Source organism: Amphibalanus amphitrite, unplaced genomic scaffold, assembly GCF_019059575.1.
Source record: "Amphibalanus amphitrite isolate SeventyFive unplaced genomic scaffold, NRLGWU_Aamphi_draft 000320F_arrow, whole genome shotgun sequence".
NCBI lineage: Eukaryota > Metazoa > Arthropoda > Thecostraca > Balanomorpha > Balanidae > Amphibalanus > Amphibalanus amphitrite.
The window spans coordinates 23,544-46,153 of NW_024881815.1; the positions used below are offsets into that span (position 1 = coordinate 23,544).

The 22,610-nt window shown below is 48.3% G+C and overlaps 1 protein-coding gene across 2 annotated transcripts in view; it reads right to left on the minus strand.

The window, feature by feature from the left end:
• Nucleotides 1-11,620: 11,620 nt before the first annotated feature.
• Nucleotides 11,621-22,610, minus strand: part of LOC122388388 (E3 ubiquitin-protein ligase RNF19A-like) — a 54,562-nt gene continuing 43,572 nt past the window's right edge. For both annotated transcript variants that reach the window (XM_043379428.1, XM_043379427.1), the window contains exon 14: nucleotides 11,621-12,705. In XM_043379428.1, the coding sequence (XP_043235363.1) occupies nucleotides 12,313-12,705 (393 nt within the window). In that variant the 3' untranslated portion in view covers nucleotides 11,621-12,312. The remainder of the gene's footprint in view (nucleotides 12,706-22,610) is intronic.

Below are 22,610 nucleotides of genomic sequence, written 5' to 3' on the forward strand. Positions count from 1 at the left end.
AGGCTCCCCTTCACCTGTTTATCCATGACTGAACACAAAGACAAGCTCATATCTGCACGGACCCCGGGTGACCGTTCGCGATAGGTCATGTCTGCAGTGATTAACTGATCTTCCACCAATCAAAGCGCCCGTTAGGCGACATAAGAGAGGCGGCAGGACTTTTCGGACACCCTGCATAAATGCGTCCATCATTACTGTTACTGTGTCAAATAAAGCAATCGAAGTACGAAGCAATTCGTGTAAGTACGAAGATATTTCAGAAAAGGCAATGATAGAAGTCAGCAACAAGGTATTAATTTATACGATTTGAGAGATACAACAACCCAAAAACAAAAGTTTGTTAGGTCAACACCCACTAATTAAACCAAAATCAGCTTGGATGAAAGGTATATTTTACTGCGCCAGTCAGATACTATGTAGACATTCTAAACAGTAAGTGGACAGCGCATACACATAGGACATTTATGCAAAAACCAAGACAATGGACAGAAGAGCATTGCGCTCAAAACATTGACATTACGAGCAGAGGAACGATGACATCTTTTTTCATGAATGGAAGAAGCATGACGACATAAGTACAAACTACACACAGGACGACAGAACACCGCTATTGCAGTTGCTACGCAGACGTCTATTGCACAAGTTACAGACATTTGAACGGTCCACGATGGTACACAGATGACTACACAATACACATGAACGCTGGGTGTGGAGACATGAAACAAACATTCGAGTTGATTAAAGGAAAATCGGCGAACTGATGAATGGGGCTGATTCTTTGTCTACAGATGATCATCGACGAAGCCGATGTGTTCCCGGGTGTGGCTGAAGTCGGGCAGGTGGTCACCCTCCGGGTGGAAGCCGTTCTCGTCGGCCGTCCAGGTGACCGTGTAGGTCTTCCCCTCCCAGGTATACGAGTAAGTGCCACTCATCACGTAGTTTCCGGTGTTGGGAAGGTTGCCCGGGTAGGAGATGCCGTCTTCCTTGGCCTTGATACCGTTGGTGGTCTCGTACCTGAAAGAAAACATTCCGATCAGTGGCACCATTCCGCACATTTGCAACTGAGCCATTTTGCGACCATAAATGGCATAAAGGTACTTTATATGTGGAGTCACCGATGCACATTCCTATGAATGGATGACTAGCACATGAAATGAGACTATTAAAAGTTCTTACGAGTGACATCAACTCGATTGAATGTCACTGTATGCATGCTGTTGAATTTTTAGTTTTTTTTTCTCATATGAGAAGTTTCCAGGATGATTACTTACTCTGCGTCGTACGACCCATCCTCGTCAATGCCGGACTGATAGTTGACGATCCGGGCGTACTGATCGGCCGCGGCCACAGCCACCAGACAGAGCAGGACAACCTGTACACGGGAACACCTCTGTCAGCGCGAGACTGGTGCATCCACTGGAAGTGGTCCCTAGTATGTGTGGAGCTTATCGGACACAGCCTGACTGTGGATTTCGGGTAGCCATTAATCCATTTTCGGCCTGGTCTGGTGTCCCTGCACCTAGAGGAATACATGAATTTATCGCCAATTCAATACAACTCTACATATTTAGTCAATAGAATATGCAGATAATGAAACACGGACTTCAGGCTTCTTCTTAGCAGTGATTTAAACTAGCAATTGATTTACGTATAACCTACGGAAAGTAAAGAGAAGTCATTGCTAAAGGAAAATAACTAAACAAGTAAGCACTGCACTTCACCCTTTACGTCGTCATGCTGATGCACGTTGCACACTTATGAAAGAGAAACAGATGTGATATGTCCAAGAAAGTTGTCGTACGACTGATGCAAGTGGGTACAACACAGTGACAAGTTTCTTCCATGTAAACAATTCTTCCTTGTGCAACTCGGAAGCGCAGCAGTGCACAATAAACCCTACTCTTGTTTCACAAGACTGGACGCTCTTTTCCAACACTCACGGTCTTCATAGTGTTGGGCCAGTTGCTCCACTGCTGCCCATGTACCGCTGACAGCCTACTTATATAGTTGCGACAATGCGGTTAGCCAGTGGGGTTAAACCAGATCAGTCTCAAGTGCACTATACGTAAAACTCTGAGAAGGCGCAACACGCATGGCTTGATGTGATATATGCAGCATCCTTCCCAGCTACTTACTTTACTGACAAGCCGCTGCGCAGTCGCAGCACTATGTAGGCTGTCAGGCAGTGTCAAATGCACCTTCTTTGTGAATCCCTCCAGTAAAAGAATAATATCTAAGCTCATGTGGCACGGACAGCCGCTGCCGACGCTAGAAAAATAAACACATGTCGGTAATAAGTTGAAGGAGAGCAATCCTCAAAGCTCGGCGTTTTTAATTTAGCTGTTCTTTGTGACAGACGGTTGCATGTCATGTTCATCAAAAGATCGTACAGTCGAGAGAAGTGATCAGCGGCTGGGCAGTGATCATTTCAGCTTCGAATGTGGTAGAGCGGGGTACGACATTGACGGCGATCCCTGTGGGGGCAGCGGCGGCGGCCCGATCGCAGCCATCTGCTCTTGTCGCCGGCGAATACTTCCAGCCTCCTCGACAGCCGAATGCATGGCGGTGGTCGGTTAACTCAGGTGGCAAGGGGGGCATTCCACGTCAAATCGAACAAAAATCGGCTGTTTTGCACCTTACCATCAGCGATTTCATTATAAATTTGTGAGCGAGTTCCTGTGTCGCCCCGAACATTACATTGATGTTTTTTGCACATTCTGACCACAGGTCCTCTAAATATAGGACATCGAATTTTTACAAAATGTTGCATCTTTATATTTTTGAACGACCATAACTTTGGTTGTACTTGTTTGATTTGAATGAAATAAACCTTACTGTTTAGGTAATTTCTTAAGCATTTGTTTAGAATTGCACCTACTTAAATATATGACCTTGAAATTTGCTTAACTCTGTTCTTAAGCACAAAAATTGAAATAGCAAAAAACACGTCACCTTCGATTTGGCTAATTTTCATATATTTTATTGCCTACCATATTCTTAACAACCTGTGAAAAAATTAGAGTGGGCCATTCATAAGTTTTGAAGAAAATGGCACATATGCAAACGTATGTTAGCACGCGCAGTGGAGGGGGAAGAGTGAATTTCGCCCCACCCCTCCTGTTTTCGCCAATATCTCATAGTAAATTAATGCGAAATTAATTATAGCTTCTTGTCCAAAATTGAATTGCACATCTCATCGTGCAAGCAAGAAGAAAATCGGTTCACAACTGGTCTAGTAATAGCGGTGTAAAGTGAACATCCTGTCGCCGCGGCGACGCGGCGACTCGGCAGCCGGCGCCGACCGCTAGCCGCCGCCTGAATTGTAGACTGTGCCGGGACGGAACGGAACGGTTCCGTCTTTACATCGCGCTCCTTACCGCTGATTACATTCGATTCGCGTCAAATTTTGTGAGAAGACTAAGAAATGTACAGGCAATCTTATGGTGTAAGAATTTTGAAAATCGGTTGGTAAACAATTGAAATATGAACGTGTAAACACAGCATTGTGGTTGCTGCGTTTCCCGCGTCGGCCGATCCCGCCTCAGCCGGCGACATGTTACTCTTAGCAGGTCTCTAACTGCCATATTTATTATTGGATTGACTAGAAATTCCCCATACATACTCAAAAATGTATATTCTTTCGTATAGTGAAGATAAAAAGACGTGAAGATATCGTTGCGTGATAATGTTTTTGTTTTCGTTGAATTTTTGGCTTCATGATGCATTTCCACACGGCTCAAAATTCATCGCAAAATACCGTTTGCCTGGGACACTTTTACTATGGAACTTGAATGCTTGACTACGATGACTATGTATTTCCATTCTCGCAGAGTTTGGGATATCACTAATCAGCAATCATTAATTTCAGAAAGTGTACACAAGCAAGCATGTCTTGACTCTGTCTTTCAAGGTCACGCGCGGTTGCGTGATGTTGATGCATGAAAACGGCGTTTGCCGTGAGAGTTATGAATGGCCCACTCCAATTTTTTTCACAGATGGTTAGGAACATTGTGACGGACATAATATGTAAAAATTACCCGAATCGAAGGTGACGTGTTTTTTGCTATTTAAATTTTTCTGTTTTAATTCAAGGTCAAATGCATTTCAAGGTCACTTCAATTTAATTTTATAATTAAAAATCAAAGCCTTATCAATTGCCTACAAGACCCTGTTAATATCATTTTGATACCAGAAAAGGAACCAGAGTTAAGAACATTTAAAAAATTGATGTGTGGCATTTTTGGCTATATTCGATGACCTATATCTCAGCGATACTTTATCAAATTTCGAAAATATTATACGTAACTCAGTTTTGAACCATGCCCAGTCTGCCTACAAATTTTCAGAAAAATCGAAGGGGATGACGGATTTCGGTGTTTGATTTGACGTGGAATGCCCCAAGGGTTTGCTCAGGGCTGGGCGTCGCGTCATCCTATAATAGGTGACCGCCAAAGAGCAGCGCTGAAACAGCCACTCCGTCTCCCTCTGCTCGCCGGCGACAGACGCCAGTCGGGCACCCAGTTCGCTGGTCCATTGACAGGTCGTTGGGCCACATGATCCACTGACTTCGAGCTCCTCCGGTTCACACCGATAGTGAAGGCTGATGTGGGTGTATTTACAGTGCATCACATCATTGACCTTTCTATCAGCACCTCCCGTTATCTTAAATTTAGCAGCCTAGCGTCGCTTTTATGATTTGATTCAGGCTACGTTCTATACCAGCCTTTTCCCACCGGAAATACGAAGTCATCCCCTGTTGCAACAGCTCACGGCACGATAGCACTGGAGACTGCAACAGCTCACGGTACAATAACACTGGAAACCGTAACGGCTCACTACACACCAACATTGGGGACTGCAACAGCTCACAGCATACTAACACTGGAACCTGCAACGGCTCAAAGAAGTTAAATTAGCCTGTAATAGTGTACTGCTCATTAGCATCGGTAATTGCAACGACTCACAACGTAGGTACTAGCATTAACCCTATTAGTGGCAGGCTCCTGGCTACCCCTATTAGTGGCAGGGGGGGGGGGGCTGTTTACGACCCCCCCCCCTGATATCTCGAGATCTAACGGGCCGATTTTCAAAATTCAAACGGCATTCGATTTCGCTCAACGTGATCTACATTTCTAAAAAATAAGAATTAAAAATGTCAATAGGGGGTAGAGGGGGGTAAAAACGGGCAAATTGCAGATACATTTTAGACTGTTTATCACGGCCAGGTTTCTGAACAAATCTTAACGCAACTTTTGCCGATCGATAGAGAATGAACCAGGAATTCACATGGATCCTAAAAATATGCATTTTCAAAAATCATAGGCGGATACAGATCATTGAGATTGGGGGTACACAAAAAGTATAGTAAATCAGGTTTTTGTTGGTACTGTTTCCAAAAAGGGTGGTAATGGTCTTGTTTATGTTACAATTTTCTTATGAGAGAGCGACTACAATTGTATTGGTCATGCATAGGCGGTGTCAGGGCACCTATGTTGGGAGGTAAAACATAACCCCCCTTTTTGGACGCCTGGATCCGCCTATTGTAGCAAAAACGTGTCAAAAGAGGATGCACAATAACTTTGTATAATTATATGTTATCACATGATACCTTTCATTCACTGTTCGTAAAACTGGTGCATACAGTTATACTAGATGCCGGCAGCGCTCGTGCGTTGCCTTGGGCCAGAATTGGAGGATCCATAGCCCAATGACTTCATTAAAAAGAAAGCGTTTTGCTTTTTTCTAATGACCTACAGTAAGATATGAATTAACTGCACGTGCATAGTTCATGTCCCAGGCACCCCAGTGCAGTCATTTTCATAACATCATGTAGCGTGTGTCTAGTTCTATCAGTGTACCGACTTTTGTGTCGCTAGATCGACGTTTCCCGGGATCAGAGGATCCCTCGTCAAAACCGTTATCCGCCCCCCGCACGCGCAGCTTGCACCCCTCGGATATTATTTCGCCGGAATGTCGTGATCAAATGTATTCTTCTTATGACCTGCAAGTTTTGAACCAGTTAGAGCTGCCGTTTACCCTGCAGGCGTGGCAACGTACGAAGGGGTGCAATCGGCTTGCACGTGCATAGCTCATGCACCACAGAGTTTAGCTCAACCAAATGTGCATTATTTTGGAGGCCTTGCCTGGGACTACCATTGAACCGATTTTGAGGTTGATAGCTTAAAATTTCTTTGAGCCAGAGGACCTCACGTCAAAACGGTTTTCCGACCCCAGCACGTGCAGCCTGCACCCCTCGCAGACGGTGACCCCCCTGGAAACTGGTTCAAGGTGTTACCGATGTGTCCCGCCAGTATGGCTTTGCCCGTGACCTCGGGTTGACCTGTAGCCTTGACAAAAAATTTCGTGTCACCGAAACTTTGAAGCGGAATAGCATGTGCCACGAAGCACCGAGCGAACCGAGGCCAGCACCAAAAGTTTACCTCGCCGGAGACGAATCAAACGGTCCCACTTTCGTCCCGATCGGTCCACCCATTTTGACTCCAGGTCCAAAAAAGCTTGGACAAACTCACTCACATACTCACTCACTGACAAACAGGTTCAGCCAGCCGAACTTTTTTTCAGCGACCCACCAATGGGAATTTCCGGATGCAAAAGCATGCTATCGCATGCTTTTGATCCTCCAATTCTGGATAACCATCATCCGGCCATTTCCATAACGCAGCCGTCCGCGGGGAGGCCTATATAGGGCCTTGGGTGGGGGATGTGCTTGGTGGTGTTAATGCGCCCCGTGACATTTCGCTTCTGTGGCTTTTAGATGCATAACAACAACAAAAGTTATGAAAACCAGACAACCCGAAAACAAGCTCAGGGGTGAATTTCTTTTCTGGACTTACACCTAATGAAAGTTGTTCAAGGTATTGGTGTTATCCAGAATTGGAGGATCAAAAGCATGCGATAGCATGCTTTTGCATCCGGAAATTCCCATTGGTGGGTCGCTGAAAAAAAGTTCGGCTGAACCTGTTTGTCAGTGAGTGAGTATGTGAGTATGTGAGTGAGTTTGTCCAAGCTTTTTTGGACCTGGAGTCAAAATGGGTGGACCGATCGGGACGAAAGTGGGACCGTTTGATTCGTCTCCGGCGAGGTAAACTTTTGGTGCTGGCCTCGGTTCGCTCGGTGCTTCGTGGCACATGCTATTCCGCTTCAAAGTTTCGGTGACACGAAATTTTTTGTCAAGGCTACAGGTCAACCCGAGGTCACGGGCAAAGCCATACTGGCGGGACACATCGGTAACACCTTGAACCAGTTTCCAGGGGGGTCACCGTCTGCGAGGGGTGCAGGCTGCACGTGCTGGGGTCGGAAAACCGTTTTGACGTGAGGTCCTCTGGCTCAAAGAAATTTTAAGCTATCAACCTCAAAATCGGTTCAATGGTAGTCCCAGGCAAGGCCTCCAAAATAATGCACATTTGGTTGAGCTAAACTCTGTGGTGCATGAGCTATGCACGTGCAAGCCGATTGCACCCCTTCGTACGTTGCCACGCCTGCAGGGTAAACGGCAGCTCTAACTGGTTCAAAACTTGCAGGTCATAAGAAGAATACATTTGATCACGACATTCCGGCGAAATAATATCCGAGGGGTGCAAGCTGCGCGTGCGGGGGGCGGATAACGGTTTTAACGAGGGATCCTCTGATCCCGGGAAACGTCGATCTAGCGACACAAAAGTCGGTACACTGATAGAACTAGACACACGCTACATGCTGTTATGAAAATGACTGCACTGGGGTGCCTGGGACATGAACTATGCACGTGCAGTTAATTCATATCTTACTGTAGGTCATTAGAAAAAAGCAAAACGCTTTCTTTTTAATGAAGTCATTGGGCTATGGATCCTCCAATTCTGGCCCAAGGCAACGCACGAGCGCTGCCGGCATCTAGTTAGAATACGCAAGCGTGCAGGTGAAGTGTTACTGCCAACCGGCGACTGTAACGCCCGTGCTGATAACTAACTAGATGCCGGCAGCGCTCGTGCGTTGCCTTGGGCCAGAATTGGAGGATCCATAGCCCAATGACTTCATTAAAAAGAAAGCGTTTTGCTTTTTTCTAATGACCTACAGTAAGATATGGATTAACTGCACGTGCATAGTTCATGTCCCAGGCACCCCAGTGCAGTCATTTTCATAACATCATGTAGCGTGTGTCTAGTTCTATCAGTGTACCGACTTTTGTGTCGCTAGATCGACGTTTCCCGGGATCAGAGGATCCCTCGTCAAAACCGTTATCCGCCCCCCGCACGCGCAGCTTGCACCCCTCGGATATTATCTCGCCGGAATGTCGTGATCAAATGTATTCTTCTTATGACCTGCAAGTTTTGAACCAGTTAGAGCTGCCGTTTACCCTGCAGGCGTGGCAACGTACGAAGGGGTGCAATCGGCTTGCACGTGCATAGCTCATGCACCACAGAGTTTAGCTCAACCAAATGTGCATTATTTTGGAGGCCTTGCCTGGGACTACCATTGAACCGATTTTGAGGTTGATAGCTTAAAATTTCTTTGAGCCAGAGGACCTCACGTCAAAACGGTTTTCCGACCCCAGCACGTGCAGCCTGCACCCCTCGCAGACGGTGACCCCCCTGGAAACTGGTTCAAGGTGTTACCGATGTGTCCCGCCAGTATGGCTTTGCCCGTGACCTCGGATTGACCTGTAGCCTTGACAAAAAATTTCGTGTCACCGAAACTTTGAAGCGGAATAGCATGTGCCACGAAGCACCGAGCGAACCGAGGCAGGGTTGTATACGACTCAATCAATAGCAATCAATTCAATCACGACAAATTTGGGAAACCAATCAAATCAATCAAGTCAGAGCAGTTTTCGGGAATTGATTCAATCGACTCAAACGCGACAATGAAAGGAATCAATCAACTCAATCAAACGACTCAAACCAACACATACATTAGGTTTTTTGCCCCACCAACTTGGAAAAGTGTCCATAGCAGTCTGGTGTACCTACCTACCTACCTTCCTACCTACCCACAGAAGAAACATAAAAATATTGTCATTTAAAATTATAAATTGCCATGCCATTCAAAGTTTCTATGTAATAAGGATGGATACCTAGTGATGGACAGGTGGATCATGATATTGAGGTTCAATGGGTAGAATTGGAGCAGAAGTTTCATTTAATGGGTGCAAAATAACCCAGTAGTTGACTCGCCCCTTAACCCAAACCACCACCTTTCACCTAAAGGTTGTCAATTTAATTTTGGCCATATTCCAACTCCATTTACACTAAATATCAGATATTTCGGTTGAAAGTTGGCTGCTCGGATTTTGGCAGTGTTCGTGATTTGGACAATTTACCCTACACCACGTCTATTTTAATGGATAATATGCATCAATAACATATTAACCATAGGGAAATAGAAATAAATATCTTACCTGCATGTGACGGTTTCAGTTAGACAGAGACTGACGGGCAGCCTGAAAAATCTTTCCACACAATGTGCATTTGAGGCGTGGGATGTTGTCAGATTGGGAAGGAAGAGATTTGAAGTATTTAGCGGTCCACGACTCTGGACGTGGCATGTCAATGTTAGGTACCTATGTGAAGAATTCAAAACATTTAATTGCAATACAATTTGTAACTGTTAGGACTGGGGGATAAGGATGAGGATTAAAAATATATAAATATATTTAAAAGGAAATGGAGAGGACAGGGACTCTGGAACCACAGGATAAGATAAGGACAAAGGAAGTAGGAACAAATAAAATTAAAACGCGAAAACGGCACGGTGCGACTGTGAATAAAAGAAAACGTTTTGCCAATAAGTATGCTAAGCTTTTATAAATCCTTATTCTACGTGTTTTGATTTTTTTGTAAGATTACGTCATTGATTATCATGTACTATGGTAGATCATCATAAAATAAATCGGTTGTACAACACCAATTTCGTTTTAATTATTATTTCATTTGAAATAAAACCACTTAATAATATACGGTAAAATATTTTAAGAAAAATGAAATATATTAAATATGTTATGCTTAGGCTCTCTCAGGAGAAAAGGATCAACAAACGTTCTGCTGCAATTTAAACAATGCAGCAAATTAGCTATTAATTGGCATACGTAAACGTAATTAGCGAGACGAAAACGGCGCTTTTGTTTCAGTTATTTTTGTAGGGGTTTCAGATATTTATAGAGTTCGGTGGGTTGTTTCTGAGGAGATGTGGAGATGTGAATTATTAATTAATCACACTTTATTAGTATATAGGGCCTTGCACTTTATCATCTGGATTAAAAAACAAACGTTTCCTGCTGAGTGCAGAAAGGTAGGTAGGTGCATCGCCAGGCTCTATCACCAGGATTGGAGCAGTTATGAGTTATTGCAGTTGAAAGTCAAAGTTGGCTGTTCATGTTTAGGCCCTGTTCTTTATTTTGCCATCTACCCCATATTGCACTTGTGATGACAATTGACAAGCAGTTTTCAGTGTAGTTTTGTGATCTTTGATGTCATCAGTTGGTGTCATTATTTTTCATCAACTAAAACTTATTTGAACTTTCCATTCAATCGACTCAATCATACGAGTCACTCTAATTTTCGGGAATCAAATCAGTCAACCAGTCGCTAAAGTCAAACGAGTCAGTCAACCAGTCATCTCGAAAAGTCAATCGACTCAATCCAATCAACTCAAAATATGCGTTGAAACAAATCAATCAATTCAATCGACTTGATTGGTATACAACCCTGAACCGAGGCCAGCACCAAAAGTTTACCTCGCCGGAGACGAATCAAACGGTCCCACTTTCGTCCCGATCGGTCCACCCATTTTAACTCCAGGTCCAAAAAAGCTTGGACAAACTCACTCACATACTCACTCACTGACAAACAGGTTCAGCCGAACTTTTTTTCAGCGACCCACCAATGGGAATTTCCGGATGCAAAAGCATGCTATCGCATGCTTTTGATCCTCCAATTCTGGATAAGCAGTGTGTTGGTCGCCGTGCTCCTGCGAGCCGGGTGGCCGCCGCCCTGTGCCGCATTACACCGGTGTAAGGCGGCACAGTCTACCGGGCCAGTGGGCGGGCGGAAACCAGAGCACCGCGCCCGCTCCGAAAAACGACCCGCCCGGCACGCTCCGGACTGAGTGCCCGGCGTGCTGATTTGTTCCGTATTTTTAGTTTTATACACATACTATCTTTAGATCATTTCAAATAATGTGAAAATGGAGTGGCTGAACCGGCGGCCGATGCCAGCCGATAATGCTGCTTTCCGGATGACTTAAAATTCAAAATTAACCCTACCAGTAGCGGCGGAACACCTTCAATTAAGGGGGGGGGGGACACTGCCGACTTTTGGTCCCATTCTTTCCATGCAACACCCATAGGGCTAATGTTAAAATGCCAAAATCAAAGGGGGGCACGGTGCCCCGGTGCCCTCCCCGTTCCGCCGCCTATGAACCCTACTGCCCGTTCGGTTCTCTGATTCATGCAGTATGTGCCTACTCTAACCAGCGGAAACAGAACATCCTCTCCGCCATCGAAGGGCGACTCGAACCAGATATTGCCTCTGGGAACCCGGTGTGCCAGCATCCGATCTACATGACTTGCTCGGGCCTTCATAATGCCTTGTCGGCCATCAACATCTCGTCACGAAAGAAAACACCGTTTCCAACCTAAGACTTTGACGTATATTTTCCATTACGATACACCCACCATCCGTTTCGCACAACACAGACAGCGGCCGGCACACTCGACTCGATATATTGGCCGCTCCTCTCCAACTGGGGTCCGTTTCCCACACCAGCGCAGTCAGAGCAGAGGTCAGGTCAGATCCGACTCCTCTCCGCCCCTCACAACAATCAACCAGCGGCGGGGACCAACGATAAGCAGTCGCGTCACGTTATATTTGAGCATATCAAACACGCGTCTAGAGCTATAGCGGTCAGTGGGCGCTGGCCTCGACTGTGGCGGCCGTGCTGTGCGGAGCGGCACGGTAACGCGACACGGACTGACAGCGGCCGCCGGCACAGAGCGGCTCGGACGGCGGCGGCGGCGGCGGCACCGCGCAACAAGGACTGGTGGGCGCGTCAGACGGCCGAGGGGCGGCGCGCAGCGCGCGGCCAGTACCATTCACGGACAGAAGAGGCATGTTACACGAGCCCGCGGCGACACATACACTGACTGCGCGGCCCCCGTCCATACATACAAGCTGGGAAACGCGGTGTCCACTAGGCGATAATTTGAGGACTAACATGAAAGACACACATGCCACGGTGACCAGCGGCGGCGGCGGCGGCGGCGGCGGCGGCGGTGCGAGCAGCGGACGTGGCGGCGGCGGCGTCTGCGGCTGCCGGAGGTCAGTCGACCAGCGGCGCCGTCAGCAGACACGGCAGGGACTTTCTGAGCGCCTGCTGCGGCTGCGGCGCCGGCGGCGCGCGGCCGTGCACCAGCAGCAGCTCCGAGGAGCGCGCCCGCGGCGCCCCCGCCTTCCCAGGCACGCGGCGCTCGACGCCGGCCTCCACCGGCGGCAGGTCGGCCGCCGCCGCCGCTGAGGACACGGTGGCCACGTGCGGGGCGGCCAGCTCGGCGCGCACGGCGGCCGCCCGGGAGCGCCGGGGGCGCCGGCCGGCCGGCCACCGGGCCCCGCCGGCCGTCGGCGGCGGCGGCCCCTCGTCGATCCAGCGCACCGACAGCTCGTCGTCGCCGCGCGCGCTGCTGCGGGTCGAGGCCGTGTCGTCGGCGCAGCTGCCCTGTGGAGCAGGGAAGGTGGGACAGAGTCAGTACTCACTACTCACATCACCGGGATAAGACGGGGGACAGGACTGCGAGCCGACCTGCTCCTCGTTCTTCGCCGGTAACTGGACCGAGTAGGTGGCGCCGAGGAAAGCAGGGACAGCGACAAGGAGGCGGTACACGTCTGTCTAAAAGTCAGCCTGAAAATGCGGTTAGAAATGGAAGCATGGTGTACTACGCTGATATAGCTGATTTGTAACTATTTCGGCTCTGTTGACGCAGACGAAATAAAACGAGACTGCATATGCTGAGTTTCAACATAATGACGACGATGGTTTAGTATATGCTAATATGCTGATCAAGTAAAGAATTTGATATAAGCATGTCGCATGCGATGCTGGACTATCGTTTACGAAATATCGTTATATAACCTGATCATCTGCCAGTACTCGATCTGATCAGAGTCCCTTTACTCTGCCACATCTAAGTAGCATATGCCGATCGGGGTATGGGAATGGAATGTTGTTTATATGTTGAACACATACACATGCCTGACCTAAATCTCTGGCAGTTTTTCTCGCTAAATTCTGTATTTCCTTCCATTTTTCATGTTAAACATCGACATGTCTCTCAAACAATTTGGTTAGCCAAACCATAAAGCACAATACGGCCGTTTTTACCTAATGGAGACCTCAAGATACAGCCGATCGGATCTCCTTGGGGAGGGATCGAATGTCATTATGTGCCATCTGTTCGACCACGCTGCCTAATGAGTGGCATTGTTTGCATCCCTCGAAATCCTCCGTGGCCACATCCCGCCGAGCTGATGACATTAGAAAACGCCATTAGCGGCAGAACCCCTACGCAAGTAGCATGGCAAACAGACGTCGCCCGTCAAAATACCGTCAGGGGGCATGTTTTGTGCCGGGGATTAAGGCCGGCCATGGCGGGGACTTTGTGAATCCAGCCACCCGTCACGCTGCCAAGACATCTGAAAAGGCCAGTCGCTGCGCTGAAGAACCGTCAAACACAATTTATGCGACATTGAAGTCAGTTATGTCAGATAAAAACGTATGTCCATTGGTAAGAATTACATAACTACTGATCACATAATCCACGAAGCGTATGCCACAGCCGCTCATCTCAACAATTCCAACAGCAATCTGTGTTTCCTCCTTCCTTTGCCAACGTACTCGATATGTGTAGCCTGCTCTCAACAATCTTATTCAAGCCGATAAATCATATGAACCAGGGTTTTCAGGACGTCCAGGCTATACGCGAACTCTGACGAAGCCCGTGTGCAAGCGCTCACGATGATAACCACTGCAAAATGAAATGATCACCCTGCCAGCTATTCCACTTAATCCATTAACCTCTGAGCACTCGACTTCCCAACGGTAGTTGCACGTTCCGCGTGCCAATCCGTCATCGCTATGCGTCTCGTTCGCCTAGTTCCAAATTCTCATTCGAGCGTCGCGGCCGGCGCGTCCGGCCCGCGCGGCCGCTGAGGGCTCGGCAGACGTCGTTCCGGGCCGTCACTGTGGGACACTCGCTAACACCAGGCTACCGCGTTACCCGCCACAGGGTCCACCGCCGGCGGAACACTCAGTGAGGGGAGGAGGTGAGGCCGCAGACGGTGATCCGTTCCAACCTCGGAATTCCAGCCCCGACCCTGACCCTCCCAGGAAGCCATCTTCCTCGATCATCAGTTCCAGGAGATATGCGATATCGACTCGAGGAGCGGATACGCCGATCGACTCGACTAGAACACTCGTCGCCAAATAGCCCGTCGTCATTATTTGCATACCAGAAAAGTGCGGAGTCCCAGGGACCGAGGAGCGCGGCGGTCAGATGGGAGCGGGTGCACAGGTAGAGCGACGGGGGTCGTAACGGGCGGACTGCCAGAGGACGGGAGGTGCTAACGGGTTCTCCGTCACCCGCGGGGAGACCGGAGAGCACGGAGGGGTGCAGATTGACCAGACTGGCCGTATCTCATCAGTAACGGTGCCGCCGCCGGGGACCGGTCAGCTCTGAGAGCCCCCCCCCCCCCCCTCCCGCCCCCTCTGCGGTCACCGCCGCGGCCAAGGTCAGACACGACGTCCAGGTTCCACCGTCCGCCGCCAGGTGGCCACCCTCCGGAGCGGGGGTGGACGGGGAGGGAGGGGCGTCACTTTCACTGCAGTTCGGCCGGCCGGCGTTTGAAGCACGTCCGTCGCTAGTCTCGGCGGCTGCTCTGCCGCTGCCGTACCGGGAACACACGCTGTTTATCGGCATATTCGCCTACCCACAGCGGGTACCCACACAGGGAGCGAGGCAGTTCGTACCAGGCCCGGCGGACCCCCGGGGTCAAGGGCAGTCGGCACGGGGCGGACCTGCACCACACACCACCACCGCCCCCACAAACACCTGCTGTGTGGGTATCCACAGCGGCAGTAGAGCTCAGCTCAGACGAGCATGTTTCTAGCAACTGACCAGCAGCATCCGTCAGTAGGCGGCGATACTCTCAGTGACCTATGTAGCAGCGGTCAGCTCTGTAGAACAGCTGAACAGGGGGTTTTGCCCGGCATCAGGAGCGACGCAGTGGAAACGGGAAAAGAGCAGACACCGATACAAATGGTATTATTTAAAAGACCTGTCGTCATTCTTGTGAAGCTGTCAACATTGGCAAACCATCAACGACTTGCTAGTGTTTCAGGTAAACGATTACACTTATGGCAAGTTGTCACGCCTTGTTCGTCCGGTCTTAGAGACGTTACCCAATTTTTGGAAAGAAATCGTCCTTGGATGCCCTCTAAATATTCAGTAACTCAGTTACATGACGGTCCGAAGTACAACGTTACATAGGAGCTAATCGGGCACCGTCAATAGGTAAAAAAAAAAAAAAAAAAAATGAGAGTCCAATTTATCGATCAGAATTATTAGCAAGCATCACATCGTGCATTTTTGATGCACTTTTACATACCGTTGCTTTATCGGTATAGGAAAAACTATGCACCATACCCGGGCATCACGTTAGCGACGACTATCTGGGACATCGCTCATGATTCTAAGCATCTGAAATAACGAAGCCGTCCCAAAAACGAATTTTGCGGTTTGTGGCTAGGACGTCTTAACGTTACGCGGCTTAACTCGCTGCAAGGACATCGACTAGCTCTGAGGCTGGCAGCTTTGAGGCTGGTAACTCTGAGGCTGGTATAAAGCGTAGTCACCCCTCAAACCACGGCCAAGAAGTAAATACGTATCCTTACAGAAATTCCGCCATACGTTGAAGTTGACGCATTGGAGTGTGAAGCGAACCATCATATAACATAAATGTCATTCTTGGTGTCAATTCACGCGCGAGGGAATTAGCTCGATCGAATGTAATATCACTCACATGCGCTTAGAAAGCACTACACAAAGAATGCACACACTACAAGTGTGCATTCCTATTACAGTATCGAGGACCACACACAGATGCTTCAAACGCGCGCTAATCCGAGATGAATAGAACTGAAATGCCGTTGGAATGGAACTAATACGAGCGAACACGTAGGTACTTATCTGGATAAAAGGAAGGTAAAAAGTCGTTAATACACCCCGCTTGTCACCAAAAAGTTACCTTAACCACAGTAAAACAAATTCCTTACTAATTACTCGACTCCTTCGATATGTATGTACACTATTGTTTAGATGTAAGAAAATACAGTGAATTTTGCCGACCATAGCACACAGCCGCTAACCGGGTTCAGAAGTGGCCAATACCCTAAATTTCGACAAATTTTAAAGCGTGATTTTCTCACATTTTCTGGTCGTAAATTGATCAGACTGTATAAAATATCATCCAGAAAAAATATTACTCATTCTGGCACAGATTGATGGGCTCCCAAAGTACACCGTTTTGTTTTGCTCCGTGAGACCGAACTTGTGCTGCGATTTTCATGTAAATGTTGACGAGTCTCCTGTCATATTCTTTGCTTGAAAATGCGTAAGTAAGATATCAGCTGAAAGGGGAAAATGTGCGGAATCCATTGGTAACAAAAGTGCGTCTAAAAAACTTCCCACTCAGTTATTGTAAGCTAATTGTTGCACACTTGCACAAAGTAGAAGGACTTGAGGATTTCAATATTTACATAGGCCTACCAAAAAACGCACAGCGTGCTTCACATCGAGACAACGTCCATAACATATACCGTACAATTGTGATTCATTTGCTGAAAAAATTAGGTCGGCATCACACTGCCGGCAAAAGTTATTGCAGTTCTAGTGACGCTAGGTCGCCGCCCGGCCGACCCCGGTCAGGTCGGCCGGGCCAAGGCCGGGCGGCGGCCGTGCAGCTGACGTCCGTGCGGTTCGGCAGCTGACCAATCAGCATCAGCTGCGAGAGAGGAGCGCGGTCCGTCTTTGGTCCGTCTAATCGCCCCCGGCAGTTGCTTGTGCGGGGGGGGGGGGTGCTCGACGCTCGTGTCGATTGCATTTGTTGGTTGTCGATTGTTGATTGACTTGTGGGTATACTTTCTGGTGGCCAATAAATGTACGTCGTCTTAACTAAATGTAGTCTGATCAAATTCAAGAAAGCAAAAAGACATCCAGCCAACAGAACATCGTAAGAATGTCCGATATGGTTGATAACATTCAGTGGCGGATCTAGGGGGGGGGGGGGCAAAATGGGCATTTGCCCCCCCCCCAAACGGCATAATTTTAACAATACGCCTATGGACGAGGCATGGAAAGAATCGATAAATTGTTATGGTTTGCCCCCCCCAAAAAAAAAAACTCTGATCTGGATCCGCCTCTGATAACATTCAGAGTTTTGGGGAGCAGCCATCGACCAGAATGAACCTTATTGGCTTTTGTATGTAACATTTGCATTGCTTTTGGAAAGTTTCAGTCAGATATCTTCAGAAATGGCAATGTTATCGGCTTTTGCATTTTACCGTAGTCGGTTAATCACAATTTTCGATATTGCAAAGGCAATTTCAGTACGTTCTTGACATCGAAAACCAAAACGAATAGCATCATCGTGTTCCAGAGCTCAAATTGCATCCGATACACATCTTTTTTGTTGAGAATGTTCAACTTCAAAATTTGACCTCTTTGACCTCGCCGTGACCTGACCTTCATTTTTCGAATGGAAATAGTATTTATATACACTGTGGGAAATAGTTTCGAATCGGACGACCCAGATGACATCATTTTTAGATGCTTTTGTCGAAATGAACCATTAAAGATGTGTCGCATGACCTTAAAAATGTATACATTTCCTTCCATGACCTTTTCCATGACCTTTTGTGACCCATGACCTTTCCATGACCTTTTGTGACAAAGTTAGGTTTCGTTTGTCAGTTATTCCTATCAGAAGCCGTTTGAACTTTTAGTATTGAACGAGTAGTTTCGAAGACAGCAGGGAAGCTATGCAGAATCCCCTCCCGAGTCACCCACGTTATGGGATATACCTGTCATCCGCGGATAGCAAGCAAAAATATTTTTTTTACGGCAATAATGTATCAGCATGGATGCTCATACGTTCCCATATGTGACCTTACGGTTGACTTCACATACAATAAAAATTCCTTGTCAAAATGTCAACTGGTTAACGAGTTATCGCATTTTGGCCACTTCCGAACTCAAATAGCGGCTGTGTGCGCCCGGACGCCGCGCGGCGGCACCCACCCGCCCACTGCGGCACCCGACCGCCCGGACAAAAACCTCTGTAGCGCCGGTCAGCCCTGTGCTAGCGCCTTAATTCTTTCACGATGCGACTCAGAAATGATTAGGGAAGGCTATGGTATGGTGGACTAACGGGCACACACTGTGTTAAGTGCTGTAGGTGAAACGAAAGCATTTTTTTTCTTAGTAAAAAACTGCGATTGCAACATGATGATAAATAGTCAGATTACCGCCAAAGCGAATGAGATACGGCTTTTTGTGACCCGGCATTAGAAGCAGAAGGTTTTGGGGATCATTCTCATGCATTTTTTTTCAATTTGTACGAAATGAACGCAAACCAGCGGCGTTTGAACTTGCGAGTGTCTGACCGTCATTTTACGACCTAGAAAATGTCACGACTTCTGACGATTATACACGAGGCCGGTTTTGACAAAAACATGAAAACCATGTGATTTCAGATGCCCCAAACATTTGTCTACTCGGCCATATCGCAATTAACTCGATTTGGTAAACTTGACTTTTGGGTATTTATGGCCACTCGTGAACCCCATTTGCATCACTGTGCATAGCAACGATGGTTTACGACTCACATTTTTCAAGCAGGAGAAAAAACTAGTCGATTTTCATTGTTACGAAGGCACCGTAGAGAATGTCTAGCGATTCATGATAATGAGCTTGAAGATTAAAACAGCAATCTCATGAGTTTCAAGAAGCCAATATCAGACGTGGCGCCCCGCCGATCACACCCTAATACAGCTCCATCACAGACGTGGCGCCCCGCCGATCACACCCTGATACAGCTCCATCACAGACGTGGCGCCCCGCCGATCACACCCTGATACAGCTCCATCACAGACGTGGCGCCCCGCCGATCACACCCTGATACAGCTCCATCACAGACGTGGAGCCCCGCCGATCACACCCTGATACAGCTCCATCACAGACGTGGCGCCCCACCGATCACACCCTGATACAGCTCCATCACAGACGTGGCGCCCCGCCGATCACACCCTGATACAGCTCCATCACAGACGTGGCGCACCGCCGATCACATCCTGATACAGCTCCATCACAGACGTGGCGCCCCGCCGATCACACCCTGATACAGCTCCATCACAGACGTGGCGCCCCGCCGATCACACCCTGATACAGCTCCATCACAGACGTGGCGCCCCGCCGATCACACCCTGATACAGCTCCATCACAGACGTGGCGCCCCGCCGATCACACCCTAATACAGCTCCATCACAGACGTGGCGCCCCGCCGATCACACCCTGATACAGCTCCATCACAGACGTGGCGCCCCGCCGATCACACCCTGATACAGCTCCATCACAGACGTGGCGCCCCGCCGATCACACCCTGATACAGCTCCATCACAGACGTGGCGCCCCGCCGATCACATCCTGATACAGCTCCATCACAGACGTGGCGCCCCGCCTATCACATCCTGATACAGCTCCAGCCTAGTGCTAACAGACATGACACCCGTCAATCACGGCGTCAGCGGCGCCGTCGAGGCGTCAGTGGCTCGACCACCCGGCCGGGCCCGCTGCGCCGACCGGTCCGGCCGCATTCAGGGCACACTTCGCGCACCTCCGGCCACAAACAACGCTTTAGTGGCGCGCCAGCGTGAAATACCAGCGATCACACGCCGAATAGCGATGCCAATCAACTTATCTCGAGGTGAAGATGGATGCTATGCTAAAGATGATTGCACATCAAAATAGAATAAGATTCCGATTGTTCAAAACACTCGTTTGCGCCTTGATAGCGCAAGTCAAATCATCTGTGTTTGAGTGGTCGTCGAGCCAGGGTGGCAGAGTCAGCCGGCGGCGGCAGAATGTACCAGTTGAGGGATGGGGGGGGGGGGGGGGGAGTCAGCCTGCAGCAGCCGGCAGAGGGTAGCTAGTTACTGTCTTGAAATCGCCCAACACTGCGATTGGCTCTTCTAATCTCGAGATCATTTGGACCCTGATCCGACCTGACAAAGCCAAACGGATTATTCTCGGTTCGTTATATAGACATCCCACTAATACGGCCCGACAGGTGTCTGATGATCTTGATGATTTGGAAAATCAGTTGCAGTGCATTATGTCAGTGCATGACTGCCCCATTGTAGTAGCTGGTGATTTAAACATAAACATGCTAGGTACGAGTGTCAGCACTGGCTACCAGAAATTGATGCAGTTGTCACAGTCTTACGATCTACATTTTTGCAACCGGACCTATCCCACATACCGACCTGCCGGCTCATTGTTAGATATCATGATCACAAATCAGAGAGACCTTGTCCAGCGTTGCGGTGTCACTGTTTGTCACTTTAGCCCGCACGATTTCACGAGAGCTCTGCTGAGAGTATCGAAAGACAAAAATCAAATCAAAGTAGTGACATCCCGGTGCCTGAATAAACTCGACTTTGGCAGCTTTGTCCACCTGCTAGCCGGTGCTGACTGGTCCACGGTTTATCTAAGTGCAACTTCATCCGACAAGTGGGACTCGTTCTTGAGGATATATACGACCATCTTAAATGTTGTCGCTCCCGTCCGGCGAATCAAAATACGTAATCAATCCGCCCCACCAGTCTCAGCTGACACTCGTTCACTGATGGCACAACGCCGCGCCGCTTTAGCACGTGGCGAGCGTGATGAGTACAAGGCCCTGAACAGACTGACGCGGGCGGCCATCAGACGAGACTGTCGCGAGCATATCAGAGGGGAAATTGACAAAGCGGGACATTCGGGCATGTGGCGCTGTGTCAAGTCGATAGTTGGCTGTAAAGCTGCCACGTCGGTCACCCCTAACATTCATCCCGATACGTTAAACAACTACTTTGTGAATGTAGGGCCATTGACTGCAGCCAGCGTGCCCAGTCATAGTACCTCTCTTCCAACGAGATTGCCCAGAGTCATGACATGTTCTTTCAAGGTGCATCCTGTGTCGTTGGATGAACTCATGGCAGCCATGGTAGCCATGAATCCGACGACGTCCAGTGGATTAGATGATGTCAGTATTCGGTTATTGCAGAGATCTTTTGGAGGCATTGGCTTCCCATTACTTGACGTCATCAATAGTAGCCTCATGAGTGGGACAGTGCCTAACGCCTGGAAACACGCTCTGGTCACGGCTCTACCAAAGACCGGTGATTTGAACGATCCTTCCAAATTTAGACCCATCTCTGTGGTGCCTGCAATTGCAAAGATAGTTGAAAGAATTGTCCACTCTCAACTTAGTTCATATTTTAGCCAACACGATTTATTCTCACATGCACAGCATGGCTATCGAATGCATTTTTCCACTGAGACAGCGCTCACCGTCATCATAGATAAGATCCTCATGGCCATGGACGCCGGTGATATCGCATTGTTAGTTCTGATCGATTTGTCCAAATGTTTCGATGTTGTTGATCATCAGCTGCTCTTATCCAAACTCAAAATGTATAACGTAGACACCACATGGTTTGAAAGCTATCTTTGTAAACATACACAACAGGTTCAGATTAAGCATCCTTCCGGACACACTGTTCGCTCTCGCAGCCTCCCCAATGAGATGGGCGTTTTCCAGGGCACTGCTCTGGGGCCACTCTTGTTTTCAATTTTTTCGAACGATCTGGCGTTGTATTCAGGGGACGCTATGGTAGTACAATATGCCGATGACACGCAAATCTTAGTGACCGGAAAGAAAAACAAGCTACAGCAACTTGTGACAACCATGGAGAACACCTTATCGGTCGTGCTTGATTGGTTCACTAGCCACTCCATGAAAGTAAACACAGCTAAAACACAACTGATTGTATTCGGTACGAAGGCTATGCTGCGTCATGTGCCTCCTGTTAGCATTAAGTTCGGCTCAGCTGTCATTACTGAGAGTCCCACAGTAAAGAACCTTGGCGTGGTGATGGATAGACACCTTACCTTCGAACCGCACGTCGATCAGCTTGTAGCGAGGTCAACAGGTATACTGATCGCCCTGTCTCATGCCAAACATGTACTTCCCAAAGAGACGTTGGTTCGTATCGTCAGTGCACTTGTGCTCTCCTCTATCAGATATTGCATCGCACTGTATGGCACTTGCGGTGTAACGCAGCTCCACCGAGTGCAAAAGTTGATCAATTTTTGTGCGCGGATTGTGAGCGGAAGGAGGAAGTACGATCACATATCTGATGTCGTAAAGGACCTTTGTTGGCTTAGGGCTGATCAACTGGTCTGCTATCACACTCTCTGCCTGCTGAAGAGAGTCATGTTCACGGGTCAGCCAGGTGATATAGCCGCG